Source organism: Ictidomys tridecemlineatus, chromosome 5 (assembly GCF_052094955.1).
Source record: "Ictidomys tridecemlineatus isolate mIctTri1 chromosome 5, mIctTri1.hap1, whole genome shotgun sequence".
Taxonomy (NCBI): Eukaryota; Metazoa; Chordata; class Mammalia; order Rodentia; family Sciuridae; genus Ictidomys; species Ictidomys tridecemlineatus.
Genome location: NC_135481.1, coordinates 37,421,505 through 37,437,033, shown reverse-complemented (window position 1 = coordinate 37,437,033; position 15,529 = coordinate 37,421,505). Strand labels below are relative to the sequence as shown.

General features: G+C 35.5%; 1 protein-coding gene across 4 annotated transcripts in view; it reads right to left on the bottom strand.

Annotated features, from left to right (window-relative positions):
- Positions 1-15,529, bottom strand: part of Ttbk2 (tau tubulin kinase 2) — a 152,027-nt gene that overhangs the window by 21,433 nt on the left and 115,065 nt on the right. For all 4 annotated transcript variants that reach the window (XM_078048929.1, XM_078048927.1, XM_078048928.1 and 1 more), the window contains 3 exons: positions 13,189-13,281; positions 11,972-12,097; positions 714-871 (listed from right to left, as the gene is read on the bottom strand). In XM_078048929.1, coding sequence (XP_077905055.1) covers positions 714-871; positions 11,972-12,097; positions 13,189-13,281 — 377 coding nt within the window. The remainder of the gene's footprint in view (positions 1-713; positions 872-11,971; positions 12,098-13,188; positions 13,282-15,529) is intronic.

The window sequence follows — 15,529 nt, the reverse complement described above, 5'->3', positions numbered from 1 at the left end:
TGCAAAAAAATTAAAAATTACCTCAAACTCAGTGAAAGTCAAACTACAATATATCAAAATATGTGGGGTATACCTAAAGCAGTCTGAAAGGGAAATTCATAGCACTAAATGCTCATATTATAAAAGATACAATATTTTAAATCAATCTAAATTCTACTTCAAGACACTAGAAGAAGAAGAGTAAAATGAACCTAAGACCAGCAGAAGGAACAAAATAGCTCTTATTGCATCAGAAAATTTTTGGTATGTTGTATTGTCATTCTCTTTCTGAAATATTTTTTTCAGTCTTGAGTTAAAGGCATATAAGTTTAGAATCCTTACATCTTCCCAGTGAATAGAGGTTTTGTTTTTCTGTTAATATTAAAGCCTATTTTTGTCAGCTATTAATACAGTTATGCCAAGTTTTGTGTATTACCTGTATTTGTATTTTTTCATTCTTAATCTTTTCCTGTCATTATTCTTGTATTTTAACATTTTTGTGGTGCTAGGGATTAAACCAATTGTCTTTTATATGCTAGTCAAGGGCTTTACCTGTGAGCTACACCCCCCAGCCCTGTTGTGATAGAAGCAAGGTTAATTCAAGGAAACCCATAGGCTTTCCCCTATGTCTTAGCATTTGATCATTTGAAGAAATCTGGATAAAACTAAAGGAAATTTCTGTGAATACAATGCATCCAGAAAAGATACCACTAAACAGAACATTTAGGACATACCCAATTGCAGCAGGAGTCAGTCGGGTGTGCAACTGAGGGGTGGTAGAAGTGGTGGTGGTGGTTAGGGAGCCATCAGTTCCAGATTTCTCCCAGTCAAAAGGGTCACTCTCAATTACTCCAAAGGTCTTGATGCTATTTTCAAACACGGATGTAAGAAGCTAAGTCACAAAGAAAAACCGAGAGTAAGCCAACAGTAAACATACTCACTTTTTTCTATAAGAGAGAACACCTCACACTCCTAAAAAAGATTTCATAGTGTGATTTTCTTCAAAATTGATAATTCAAAAAGGAATATCTGAATAAGGACTATATGTGGATGAGGATATGGATTCAGTGTTGATTCTTCTCAATTGTGGTTAGTGGTTACAGTTATTTTTCATTTTACTTCTGATTAATTAGTTTCACTTTCTTTCAACCCAGACTAAGCCTCAACAAGCCAATACACATCTGATCTTGTTCATCACTGCTAAATCCAGGGTCTAACATATTGACTTAACACATAAACGTTACTCTAAAAACATTCTGAGAATAAATTTCATTTGGAATAATATTTACTAGAAGATTCACATAACTTACCTTTCATTTAAGTCTCAAAAAGAAAAAATGTGGAAAAAGAAAGAAATATATTAAGAGGAACTGGAGGTGCTGTGGCTCAAGGGAAGAAAGTAAGGGAAACTGAGACCCAGAGTTTGGGAACTGAAGTGCCAGACATTATTAGAGTTCCCCTCTCCTGATGAAATCAAGATTCTCAAGGGTTCTCACAGACAACATGTTGTGTGAGCATGTGGACTACTACTATTAAAATCTCTGTACTGTGCTACAATAGGGAAAATCCTAAATAGTTTTTATGTCAGATGTCCTTTTATTATGGAAGAATTTATTTTCTTAAACTTATCACAGTATTGAAGGTCTTAGAAAATAACACTGGGCCTCAAATCAGAAACAGTTTGTCACTATGATGGTGATAGAGGAGACCAGCAGCAGGAAGCAAAAAGATGGAGGGCACCAAACAAAACAAAGAGGAGGAAAACTTAAAGCACTGAGGCACCTAATGGAACCCAGCCAAAACAAATAGCTCTGCAGATACTTTTAAGAGGAAAAAAAATTACTAACCTAGCAAAATAATTTTCTAATTAAGGACCAGAGTAGCTCTAAATCCTAATCTCCATCATTGAGACAACAGAAACAGTACAATTCAAGGACTCAGTTTTTTTTTTGACAAAAATTTTATCTAACATATAATAAAACTAGAAAACTTCAACTCAGTTACTTGTTCAGATTTGATCACTTTATAAAATTATTCATAAATTATAGTAGTGTGAACATGTGTGTGTGTGTGTAAACTTGAATGATCCTCACATTTTTAAAATTATTTTTTAGTTGTCAATGGAACTTTATTTTATTTATTTATATGCGGTGCTGAGAATCGAACACAGTGTCTCACATATGCTAGGCAAATGCTCTACCACTGAGCCACAACCCCCGCCCATGATCCTCACATTTTTCTACTCTGGTACTACTGGGGAATAAAACGCTTTCCCATCAGAACCCTAGGGGCTGACTGTGGCAGTAATTTTCAAACTGGAATGGAGGCAGGGAAAAATCTGAAAAAAAATTCCAGATGAGGGCTGGGGTTGTGGCTCAGGGGTAGAGTGCTCACCTAGCATGCATGAGGCACTGTACCTCAGTACCACATAAATATAAAATAAAGATATTGTATCCACCTAAAACTAAAAAATAAATATTTAAAAAGACCTCAAAAACTTCCAGATGACTCTGACACCTCCCTCTAGGAAGGCATGTCCCATATCTCTCAACCGATAATCACTGGAATCTAGGATCAAATCCAGGACCTCATAATTGCTATGACTGCTATGCACATGCTCTACCACTGAGCTACACTTCTAGCCCTGTTTCTTTTATTTAAAAATATATGCTTGGAAAACACAAATTCATCTTATTTAGAGTCCAGGTTTCTCAAACTAGAGTAATATGTTCCCCTAGGAGATACAGTTATATGGCAGAGAGCTTAAAGTCACCTGATAAATATGGCACAGCTTCTTGGAGCATTTTATTCAGAGGTAGGTATTATATTTATTATAATATTTTATTTATTTTTATGTTTTTATTTTTTGTAGTGGAAATTTAACCCAGTGGTACTTTACCATTGAGCTACATACTCAGCCCTTTTTATTTTGAGACAGGGTCTCACTAAGTTACTTTGGGCTTTGCTAAGTTGCTGAGGCTAGCCTTGAACTTGTGATCCTCCTGTTTCAGTCTTCCAAGTTGCTAGGTTACAGGTATGTGCCACTGTGCCTGGCTATAATATTTTATAATAGAAAGAACTGAAAAAAATTAGGAAATCAAAATTTACATGAACCCTCAAGATAAATTAGGAGAATGCAAAGAAAGTTTGATTTGTGACTGATACTTTAATATTACTCCCAGACCTCTTGAGAAACATGCTCATATTTTTATGCAAAAGGAGTAATGGGTGAAACACTATGAGAAACACTAGAGGCATACCATCATTAGGAGAACAAATCTCTGAATAGAAGTAGGAGGGGGGGGCCACTGACTAGAAGGGAAGCTGAGGAGCCTTGAGGAAGATATGGATGGGCAAAGATGCAATGTTATATATTTTATTCAGTACCATTGTCGACTATTTATGTCCATCTTCCTTCTACTTACACTTAAGAATATGAGGTAGTTCATTTTTCTTAAGCTAATTTACAATGGGAAATACAAGAAAATAACTTTTCTAAAGCAAATTATTCAATACATGGAAAAGATAACAAAAATCAAATACTATGGGGTAATGAGATTCCATAAATTTAATTTTCAACTTTTCTACAACTTCTAAACTTTTGTAAAGAGTATGTATTATTTTTAGTGATTAGAAAAAATTTAAGTAACAAAAACGTATTATCTAGAATAACATATACCTAACCAGGTATAGCCCACAAGGATGCTTGATGCTAGCTCCCACCATCTGGAATAATCTTATTCATTACAGCAGTCAGTCATCTGACATAGGTACAATGCCTTAGGGAAGCAGTCCTCTTATTCTTAGTACTAAAATGCAATCAATAGTTGTATTATATTTACCTCCAAATGGAATCCCAGTTTGCCCTTTCAAAGAGAATAAAGATAAGGTCTAGCCTTTGCAAAAACAAGAATTATTTGTAATGTGATCATAAGAACTTCAATGAGAATACTAATTCTCCAATTTTCAGTTAAAGAATGGTAAAATAAAGAATCAATAACAATGAAGCACAATAGCAATGCTGGCTTGGCTAATTCAAAGACATTATTTACTGCAAAATAAACTGCCTCACTTCAGTGATAATTAGATGCACAACTGAGGGACAGAAAGGTACATTTTTTAACTTGTCTGCACCTCTGAGGTGCAACACTGGTAGAAAAAAATATTGCACTGTGCTCATCCTGTGGAAAAAAGAACCAGCAAATAACGGAAACCTAATAAAGAGAATGAATTAAAGAGGCTGCAGAGCCTTGCTGTTTTCACTATTCCTTTCAAGATGCTAGAGCATCTCCGAAGTGACCCCCTGGTGGGCCATCTTCCCTTTGAGGCACTAAGTCAGCCCAGAGTAAACTGCCTGGCAATATACCACAGCTTCTCAATGCCTCTAAATGAGGCCAGTTCTCTTATTGCCTTAGAAGGGCAAAGTAGCATAAAGGACATAAAGAAATGTTCTATTTACACTGAAGGAATAGAGCACAAAAATGAAGAGAAACGTAATTATAAGCAAAAGCAGTATCACTAAAGTACCTGTAAAACCATTTATATGTACAATGATGTTTTACAATGTAAAAATCATTCTCTTAGATTTTTCATTAAAATCTTTTAAAAACACCATGAAATAGATATTTTCATCATTTCACAGACTATAAAACTTGAGAGTTAGAAAGGTCATACAAATGATGTGTTTGACACAGTATCAATTTAAACAGGTCTTTTAAGTGTGTGTTACTTCCACAATAGGGTGTTACAGGCAGCCAGCAGGCAAGGCAAAACCAGCTTATTGTTGAAATTATCCCTGAGAGCCCCTTAAAATGTCCATATAATACAGAAAACTACCATCTCTCAATAGGTGAAAACAGCTAGTTTTTCTCCCCACACTGCAATAGACATCCATGTCTTTAGAGAACGTGAATGAAAGCTTTCTGCATTTAATGGACATACTGTACACACAAAAAAAATATTGTTTTTTTAAAGGCATGGTGAGGTACAGCATTACTGAGAGACTAGGGAGGCTGAGGTAGTAGGATCACAAGTTAGAAGTCAGCCTTGACAATTTAACAAGACCCTCAGTGACTTAAGAGAGACCTTGTCTCAAAACAAAAAAATTTTAAAAGGCCTGGGTTGTAGTTCAGTGGTAGAGTGCCTCTGGGTTCAATCCCCAGCACAAGAAAGAGACAGAGACAGAGAGAGAGGGGGAAGAAGAAGAAAAAGAGGAAGAGAAGAGGGGAGAAGGAGAGAGAGAGATAAAAAAGTATTGTTCTTTCAAACTCCAGACTCACACTCAGCACAGCCTGATAAGAAAAAGATTGAGAGAATAGCAGACTCATGAGATCACTGAAGCATTACCCTCACCATAGGTTATGGCTAACTGAGCCAAAGGGCAGGCAGAAACATAGACATTAAAAATTTTATATCTCCTGAAAATATAGTTGAATTCGAGTGAGTCAAGTAAACATGGATGTTCTGTGTTTCAATTGTATACTATAGCTATCTCAAATACCCATTCATTGATTCAGACATATACTGAATACCTACTGTCCTCAGTCCCAGGAATACAAATATTAACAGTCCTGCCTTTAAGAGTTTACGTATACCAGATTCAATAATCAAATTAAGCACATTTACTTCAATCTGGCTACTTTTATTAAATGTTATTATTCTAACTTCTTGTTGTGCTTTTTTTTTTCCTTTTTCTTTTTCCTATTGTGTTCGAACTTCTTGAGGAAACTTAGAGATAAATATCTCAGGCTCTCAAGATGCTTATCTAGTAAGGAGACAAAATAAAATATTGCTTTAAGAGCTGAGGGAATTTAAGGAGGGAATCAGGAGAGCTTCCCTGACTACCCTGTTTCATGGGAGGTTCCCCCTTGTAACTCTCTAACTTAACCTCTAATTTGTTTGCTTCCCAAGCAGCCCATTTATGCCCTCTGAAAATTTTGCCCTAAAATTTGTTATTAGTCAAGACATCCTACAACTGTTATCCCCCAAAGGAGGAGGGAAATTACTACATTCTGATGTAATCTCTATTTAAATAGTCCCATTCCTAAACCTGCAAGTATATTAAGAGTAATGAAGCTTGTTTGGCTTTGGATTTCCTCTCTACCTTATTCCTCTGATTTTAGCAATGTGTGTACTGGTTGATAGACACATTCTAAGCCTGTAATCCTAGCAGTCAGGGTGTGGGGCAGAAGGATCCCTTGAGTCTAAGAGTTTGAAACCAGCCTGGGCAACACAGTAAGACCCTGTCTTGTGGGGGTGGTGAGAAGGAATAAAAAAGAAAATAGATAATTAGATTTCAGGCTTACCATCGGTGTGCATTTTTAGAGATTTCATTAGCCTTTTTAACTTGCTAAATGATGCTTGCTCTAGTTTAGATGTGGAATGTCCCCCAGAGGTTCATGTTAAAAGCTTAGTACCAACTTAGTGCTATTTGGGAGGTCGTGTAATTTTCAAGAGGTGGTCTTAGTGGGAAGATACAGAACATTGGGGGGCAACATCTGAAAAGGGAATTGTGGAATCTTGGTTTTTTTCTTCCTTTCTTTCCCCTTCCAATTTGCTCTGCCATGTGCTCTCACCATGATGTGTCTCCACAGTCCCAAAACCAAACAATAATGGAATAAGACCTCTAAAACTATGAGCCAAATTAAACCTTTTCTCCTATAAGTTGATAAATTCAGGTATTTGTTACAGGAGAAAAATACAATGCTCAACAGAACCTGAACACTTTATCATATATATCTTATGTTTTTATCAGGATCATGTGATCTTATTAATTATTAATAATTTCTAATTATTCTTCATATCACTTTTTAGTTCTTTCAATGAATTTTCATTAATAAGTCATAATAGCAGTTACTTTACAGTGCCTGTTATGCAAGTGGTCATCTCTCTAAGTAAGTCAGAAATTAGTTTAGATACCACTTCTGGCACTACAAGTTTTATGGTTTTAGGCAGCATGTCTAAACTAAGACTGTAGGATGGGGGTTACCATGACAATACTATGTAAAGTCACCAGAGTTTTTCTGTATCCAATCTGATCCTATTTCTTAGTTTCCGGTTGACTAGTAACAGCATCACCTACAGGTAGAACTCTTGTGATGGAATTCAAGAAGGCTGCTAAGATTTTTACCAGGTACCTCTTAAGAGATATTTTCCTCTCTCAAAAGAGCGTGGAAACCTGGAACTTCATATACAACAAAATGAGATTAAACCCCTATCTCTCACCATTCACAAAACTCAACTCAAAATGGATCAAGGACCTAGGAATTAAACCAGTAGTAGGCCCTAATCTCCGACATGTCAGATTAGGCCCCAATTTCCTTAATAAGACTCCTATAGCGCAATAATTAAAATCAAGAATCAATAAATAGGATGGATTCAAATTAAAAAGTTTTTTTCTCAGCAAAAGAAACAATCCGTGAGGTGAATACAGAGCCTACATCTTGGGAGCAAATTTTTACCCCTCCCACATCAGATAGAGCACTATTCTCTAGGGTATATAAAGAACTCAAAAAGCTAACACCAAAAAAACAAATAACTCAATCAATAAAAGGGCCAAGAACCTGAACAGACACTTCTCAGAAGATGATATACAATGAATCAACAAATATGTGAAAAATGTTCATCATCTCTAGCAATTAGAGAAATGCATATCAAAACTACTTGAAGATTTCATCTCACTCCAGTCAGAATGGCAGCTATTAAGAATACAAATAACAATAGGTATTGTCAAGAGGGTGGGGGGAAAAGGCAAACTCATATGTTGCTGGTAGGACTGCAAATTGGTACAGCAAATATGGAAAGCTGTATGGAGATTCCTTGGAAAACTGGGAATGGAACCACCATTTAACCCAGCTATCCCTCTCCTTGGTCTATACCCAAATGTCTTAAAAACAGCATACTACAGGGACACAGCCACATCAATGTTTATAGCAGCACAATTCACAATAGCTAACTAACCTAGATGCCCTTCAGTAGATGAATGAATAAAAAAAATGTGGCATATATACACAATGGAATATTACTCAGTAATAAAAGAGAAAAAAATCATAGCATTTGCAGGTAAATAGATGGAGTTCGAGATGATAATGCTAAGTTAGCCAATCCCAAAAAACTAAATGCCAAATGTTTTCTCTGATATAAAGAGGCTGATTCCTAGTGGGGTAGGAAGGGGAGCATAGGAGGAATAGACAAACTTTGGATTGGGCGGAGGGTTTGGAGGGGTAAGGAGGAGGCATGGAGTTAGAAATGATGATGGAATGACAGGGACATCATTATCCAAAGAACATGTATGAAGACACAAGTTGGTGTGAATATACTTTGAATACAACCAGAGATATGAAAAATTGTGCTTTATATGTGTAATATGAATTGTAATGCATTCTGCTATCATATAACAAATTAGAATAAAAAAAATTTTTAAAGATTTTAAAAGGACCTACTTATAAGATGGCCAAATAAGATGGAAGTGTTTTGTCACTATTATATGTCTGAAAATGTTGGCCCAGAACTTTAACATTTAATATGAAATAATTAAAGATTCATTCTAAGTTTCAAAAATAGTTCAGAAAGGTTCCTTCGTCCAATTCCCCCAAACAGTAATACCTAAATAACCAAAGTATAATACCAAACTCAGGAAAACAATCTTAATAAAATCCACAGACCTTGTCAAATCGCACCTATTTTAAATGCATTCATTAGTGGTTTTGTGTGTGTGTGTGTGTGTGTGTGCACGCGCATGTGTATACACCTGCATGTGTAGTTATATTCAATTTTATCATCTGTGTGGATTCTGGGGTCCAACATTTTGTCTCATAATATTTCATAATCTAATAAACAGTATTTATAATAAGATAAATATTTAAGATAATGCTTTAATCTTGGTTATAATTCTGAAACCTCCACTGTTGAGAGCCACAGCCGAAGGGGCCTCAGCAAACTTCCAGCTGCCAGCAAACTTCCAGCTGCCAGCTGATGATTGGCTCACAGCAGCCCCAGCAACTTCTAGCTGCCAACTGATTGGCTCCTCTGCGGTGATGCTCATTGGGCTGTTTCCCCGCCCTTTCAGACCACGGAGCTGCTCATTGGGGGACTTTTTTGGCTCCACCCACGTGACCCAGCCAATTGGCCTCAAGAGCAGGAGGAGTGGGGGAGGTAGAGAGGCTTGTGGGAAGCCGGTGGTGGCAGTTGGGCTCTGAAGGTTTTTCCTGAAGAGCTGTGTGGTACGGTGTGTGTGTTCTAAAAATAAAGTTCGTTTCTTTTGACAAGTGGCTCCTGAATTGTGCCCAGCCAGACTGCGGCACTCCACCTTAGTTTAACAAGCAGAAAATAGTATTCGCTGTACTTAGATTTTTCTTACATTTCCCACACACAGGTCTAAATTAAGATTCAACTAAATTTACCTAATGTTTGTTGAAAATCAGGGTGCCAGGTATAGTACGGAATAAAAAAATAAGACATCATTGTTTCTCCAAGATTTAAAAGCTGTTTAGGAAGACAGATTCAGACATAAATACTAAGTACAAATAACCTTGATGTAACTTCCCAATTCAACACTTTAAAAAATCTTTATTATTATTTTTAAAGATTCAAAATGGAAGTTGATAATTTTTATTATTCATATTTATTTTGGTATTAGCTCAGAATATACAAACTTGAGACATATCACTATTTTTCTTTGATATAGTTAGGAGTCAGTCATGTTAAACACTGTAATGCCTTTTACTTATTGCTGAGGAAGGATGTTATTGATTTTAACTATGCTGGTTGTTGTCTCATGAGGAATTTAAAATTTTGAAAGAATGGTAATTAAAATCAAATTCAGCAATTAATTTTAAACTGTAAAATGAGACACACAAACATCATTAGTGCACAAGGGAACTCAAAGTCAGAGTAGAGTGATATTTCTCAAAATGAAGACCACAGCAAGGTTCTGAGCGGGAAGCATAAAAAAGAAACTGAAAAGTTCTGCCATACATAGCAGTGCATACCTATAATCCCAGTTACTTGTAAGGCTGAGACAGAGGACTGCAAATTGGAGAACAACCTGGGCAACTCAGACAGACCCTGTTTCAAAAGTAAAAATTTTAAGAAGGGCTGAGGGGTTGCGTAGCGGTAGAATGCTTGTCTAGCATGTGCAAGGCCCTAGGTTCAAATACTAGTACTACAAAAAAAAAAAAAAAGACAAGCCTAGACATTTTTGGACCTGATGTCTCACTTATATCAGCCATCAGAATTTACATCAATATCTTTTTCCCAGTTATCATTCTCTTGTCCACCTGTTTTCTGTTCCCATTCATTGCTTTGAAAGATGAGAGAGCACAAAAGAACCAGATTATTTATAAATTCTATGAAACAAAGAAAATGTTATGCCTGCTTTCTCTCTTCTAAACATAGGAAAATAATTATACTTTGTTCTGTTATTAAGTGATAGAAGAGTTCCTTAAAGATTGTCCAAATGAGCTAGGTTTATAGCTCAGTGGTAGAGTACTTGCCTAGCACATTTTAGGCCTTGGTTTCAATCCCCAGCACCACAAAAAATTAATAATAATGATGAAGAGTACATTTTTTTTAAAAGAACAGAATATCTAAATGAAAAACTTGAAAATAATAATTTGCTAACTTGGTTGTAAGTTTCCAACATTAGCTGGTAAATATGATAGTATTCTTTAGATTATAGGCCTAACTAAAAAGCAAACATGATCAAAATCCTTAAACTCTTATACTCTCAACAACCTTTGTCAATAAAATTATTAGCATCCAAGATGGGCAAGTTGGAACATTTTTCATCTCCTCTTGAATCTAGTCTAACAGATATAATTTCATTACTTTGTTAAAAGTAATGTAATGTAAATTCTCTACATTTTAGAAAACAGAAATAAAATGACAATATAAGAAACATTCCAAAACAACCCAAGTACAATGTATTTTCTCAATTTGTAGACAGTCTATTTACAGTTTATAATGCAAATAGGCATACCCACTGAAGAACCCAAAGTTATTGTTGCCTCTCTCCTTTGAATCCTGTATATCTTATTACAAAGCTGCAATTTCACAGAGAAATAATTACTATGTGCAAATAAATTCATTGTGTTATAAGTATTCCTAGTGTCTTGACTGGTCACTGATACCACTTTAGAATTTAAAACTTCTGCTGGGCATGTTAGCACATACTTACAATTTCAATTACTTGGAGGCTGAGGCTTAGCAAGACCCTATATCAAAACTTTTTAAATAGGGGGAGTGAGAAGGCTGGGGGCATAGCTCAGTGATAGAGGATGCCAGAATCCCATCCCCATTATTGGAGGGGAAAAAAAAAAGAATTGAGCACTTCCATTAACAGGTAACAAAATCTGTGTTTTCCTTTGTAAATAAAAATGATATACTAATACATGTTGTTATTATTAATTAATTAATATATGTGTGGTTTCATGTATGTTTTCAGTGACAGCAAGTATTTTGCATTAATCCCTGACCAAGTTCTCCCTAAGAGTAACAGAATCTTCTGAAATATAGCTGGATGGAGTTTGGGATGCAATTTGTGATAAATCTAGTCAATCCTTAGAAGGTGCAAATAAATTCACCTGATTAACTGATGCTCTAAGAAAATAATACACTGACTAGTGTCCCATAGCATAGCAGCCCTCAAGCCCTTGGCAGATACATTATCTAGCTGGACATTTCCTTCTTCTCAGCAGATAAGCTGTAGAATTTACATAATTTGAATGACTGGCAGTTCCATACACTAGGATAATTACATCAGGAACAGTAAAATCTGGTACAAAACAAATGAAGTAGGTTCATCCAGAAGAAACACAGAAACACCCACACTCATCATCAGTTAATTTCATCACATTTCTCAGACTACATAAAACAGTATTATTCTAGGGTCCCCTCCAAACTTATTTTATAACATCTTCAAAGCTACAATGAGTGAAGACAAAGACTAAGAGAGAAAGAAGAATTAACCCACAGAACTCACAGAGATAGTTACCTGGTAATCTGGTTTTGTAAAATAATCCAAAGATGAGATATGGTCCAGAAAGAGGCTGAATTCTGGAGGGAGATGTTTCAACATGAGCCTATGGTCATACCTCTCTTTGATAGAGCCTACTTGCTCCTGGGAAGTAAAGAGAAAAGAAACCAGAGTCAATTTCTCTTGGCAGCTATGCAATAGCAGTACAAGTCCCTTAGTAATAATTTCAAGGGAATGTACAAGGGAATATGATAGTAGGTAATTATAAAGCAAGAATGGAGCTCTTACTAACAGCTTACTGCCTAGTGCTTTAAAGCAAGAAAAAAAAAACTATGCAGAATCAAGAGTAACACTGAATACTGCATCAGCAAATGTAATAATCTCCAAAAGAGTACCTTAAATCCAGTCTATTTTTCCTTATCAACACATTCATAATTTTGATATCAAATGTGACAATTAAAAACTAAAAGTTCACTTGACTTAGGAAAACAGAGAGAATCAGTGAAATTAAAAGAAGGAAGGGTTAGGGGTATAGTTCAGTGATATAGCATGCTCAACATGTTTTATATCTCAACATGTTTTAGGTTCAAACCCAAGCAGCACCCACTGCACCACAAAAAGAAAAAAAAATACTGAGAAGGAAAGCTATAAATCAAATCAAAAACAATGACTGTAGTGATACATTAGTGTCTTTTCTCTATGAACATAAAAAAAAAAGTCATAACATTAGCCAGCAGGGTGGCACATAGTAACTGTAATCCCAGTTACTCAGAAAGGTCAGGGAGGAGGTTCTCAAGTTTGAGGTCAGCCTGAGCAATTTAGCAAGGCCGTTTCTCAAAATAAAAAAATAAAAAGGGCTGGGGATGTAGTTCAGTGGTAGAGTGCCCCTGGGATTTAATTCCTAGTATTACCAAAAAACAAAACAAAAAATAGTAATAATATTAATTATATCAGCTCACAATGAGAAAAATATACATATTGAGATATAGGAAAAAATACTTGAAGATTTTAAGTTTTATATGTAAGTATAAGTATTTTCTTGATTTTAAATTTAAATTGACATTTTAATTGACACAGAAAAACAAAAAATTATACATGTTAATGAGGTACTATGAATGTTTAAATACATATACATGTTATGTAATGTTCAGTAAGTACATTTTCAATAAAATGCCTACTAAAGAGTAATTTTTTCTTTCCTGAATCAAAATTGACATCACTGTTTTCAAAATTACCTTGTCTTTTATTTTCCTCCAAGGCAGCTGACCAACCACAAACTCAACTAACATGTAGAATAAGGACCAAAGGTCATCATGTCTTCCCATTTCCTTCATAAACAAAACAGAATTCAGTCACATTACATTACCAGTTCTTCTGAGTGTATTATTGTTGAAGAGCTAACCATTGTGTTTCATTTTATAAGTTGTAAAATTTTAAATGAATTTCCCATAAAACTGTCTGGTAAATATATCTTTGTATCTACGTAGCTATACAGCAATCTATATGGAAATATTTACATATTGAATTTTTTTATATAAAGAATATCCTAAGGTAGGCATGGTAGCCCATATGCCTCTAATTTCAGCAGCTCTGGAAGCTCAAGCAGGAGGATGGCAAGTTCTAGGCAAGCCTCAGCAACTTAGCAAGACCCTGTCTCAAAATAAACAAAGGAAAACAGGACTGGTGACGTGGCTTAGTGGTAGAGTACCCCTGGGTTCAATCCCCAGCACCTGAAAGAGAAAATAAATACCTAAAATAAAATAAAAAATTAAAAGGCTAGGGATGTAACTCAGTGGGGTAGAGCACTTCTGGGTTCAGTACCCAGCAGCAGGTATGAAAATGGAATTACAGGACACAGAATATGAAACAAGACTTTAAAATGTTTAAATGAGTTAGGTGCAGTGGTACACCTGGTAATCCCAGGGACTCAGGAGGCTAAAGCAGGAGGATTCCAAGCTAAAGGCCAGACTGGGCAACTTAGCAAGACAATGTCTCAAAAAATAATAAAGGGCGGGGGGTGGGGGGATGATATAGCTCAGTGGCAGAATGCCCTGGGTTCAATCCCCAGTACAGCTACCAAAAAAAAAAAAAAAAAAGAAAGAAAGAAAGAAAAAGAAGAAGAAAAAAATGAAATCAAAGTCATGAGAAACATATTCTATCAACAAACAAACAATATTCAAACAACCAGATTTGAAAAGGGATCGAAAAAGATCATCTAGAAATAAAAACTAAAATGACAGAAACTAACTCAATGAAAGCCCGAAATTAAATTTAAGAAGCATGGAGGACATAGTAAGAAGATTTAACATACATAAATTTAGAGATTTGAGGAAAAGAGTATACAGAGAAAGGGAAAGATGGAATACCTAAGAATCAATGAAAGACAAGGAAATTTGGATTGAAGAAGTACAATTAAATCCTAAACAGAATAAATACTTATTTGTTGATTCTTGCCATTAACTCTTGTGCTATGGGTGTCCTGTTAAGGAATTTGGAGCCCGACCCCACAATATGTAGATCAGAACCAACTTTTTCTTCTATCATATGCAGAGTCTCTGATTTGATATCCAGGTCTTTGATCCATTTTGAGTTAACTTTTGTGCATGGTGAGAGGAGGGGATTCAGTTTCATTTTGTTGCATATGGATTTCCAGTTTTCCCAACACCATTTGTTGAAGATGCTATCCTTCCTCCATTGCATGCTTTTAGCCCCTTTATCAAATATAAGATAGTTGTAACTTTGTGGATTAGTCTCTGTGTCCTCTATTCTATACCATTGGTCCACCCGCCTGTTCTGGTACCAGTACCATGCTGTTTTTGTTACTATTGCTCTGTAATATAGTTTGAAGTCTGGTATTGCTATACCACCTGATTCACACTTCCTGCTTAGAATTGCTTTTGCTATTCTGGGTCTTTTATTTTTCCATATGAATTTCATGATTGCTTTGTCTATTTCTACAAGCAATACCATTGGGATTTTGATTGGCATTGCATTAAACCTATAGAGAACTTTTGGTAATATCGCCATTTTGATGATGTTAGTTCTGCCTATCCATGAACAGGGTATATTTTTCCATCTCCTAAGATCTTCTTCTACTTCTCTTTTTAGAGTTCTGTAGTTTTCATTGTATAAATCTTTCACCTCTTTTGTTAGGTTGATTCCCAAGTATTTTATTTTTTTTGAGGATAACGTGAATGGAGTGTTTTCCCTTATTTCCATTTCAGAAGTTTTGTCGCTGATATACAGAAATGCCTTTGATTTGTGTGTGTTGATTTTATATCCTGCCACTTTGCTGAATTCATTTATTAGTTTTTTCACAGCAAGAGAAACAATAAGAGAAGTAAATAGGGAGCCTACATCATGGGAACAAATATTTACCCCTCACACTTCAGATAGAGCCCTAATATCCAGAGTATACAAAGAACTCAAAAAATTAGACAATAAGACAACAAATAACCCAATCAACAAATGGGCCAATGACCTGAACAGACACTTCTCAGAGGAGGACATACAATCAATCAACAAGTACATGAAAAAATGCTCACCTTCTCTAGCAGTCAGAGAAATGCAAATCAA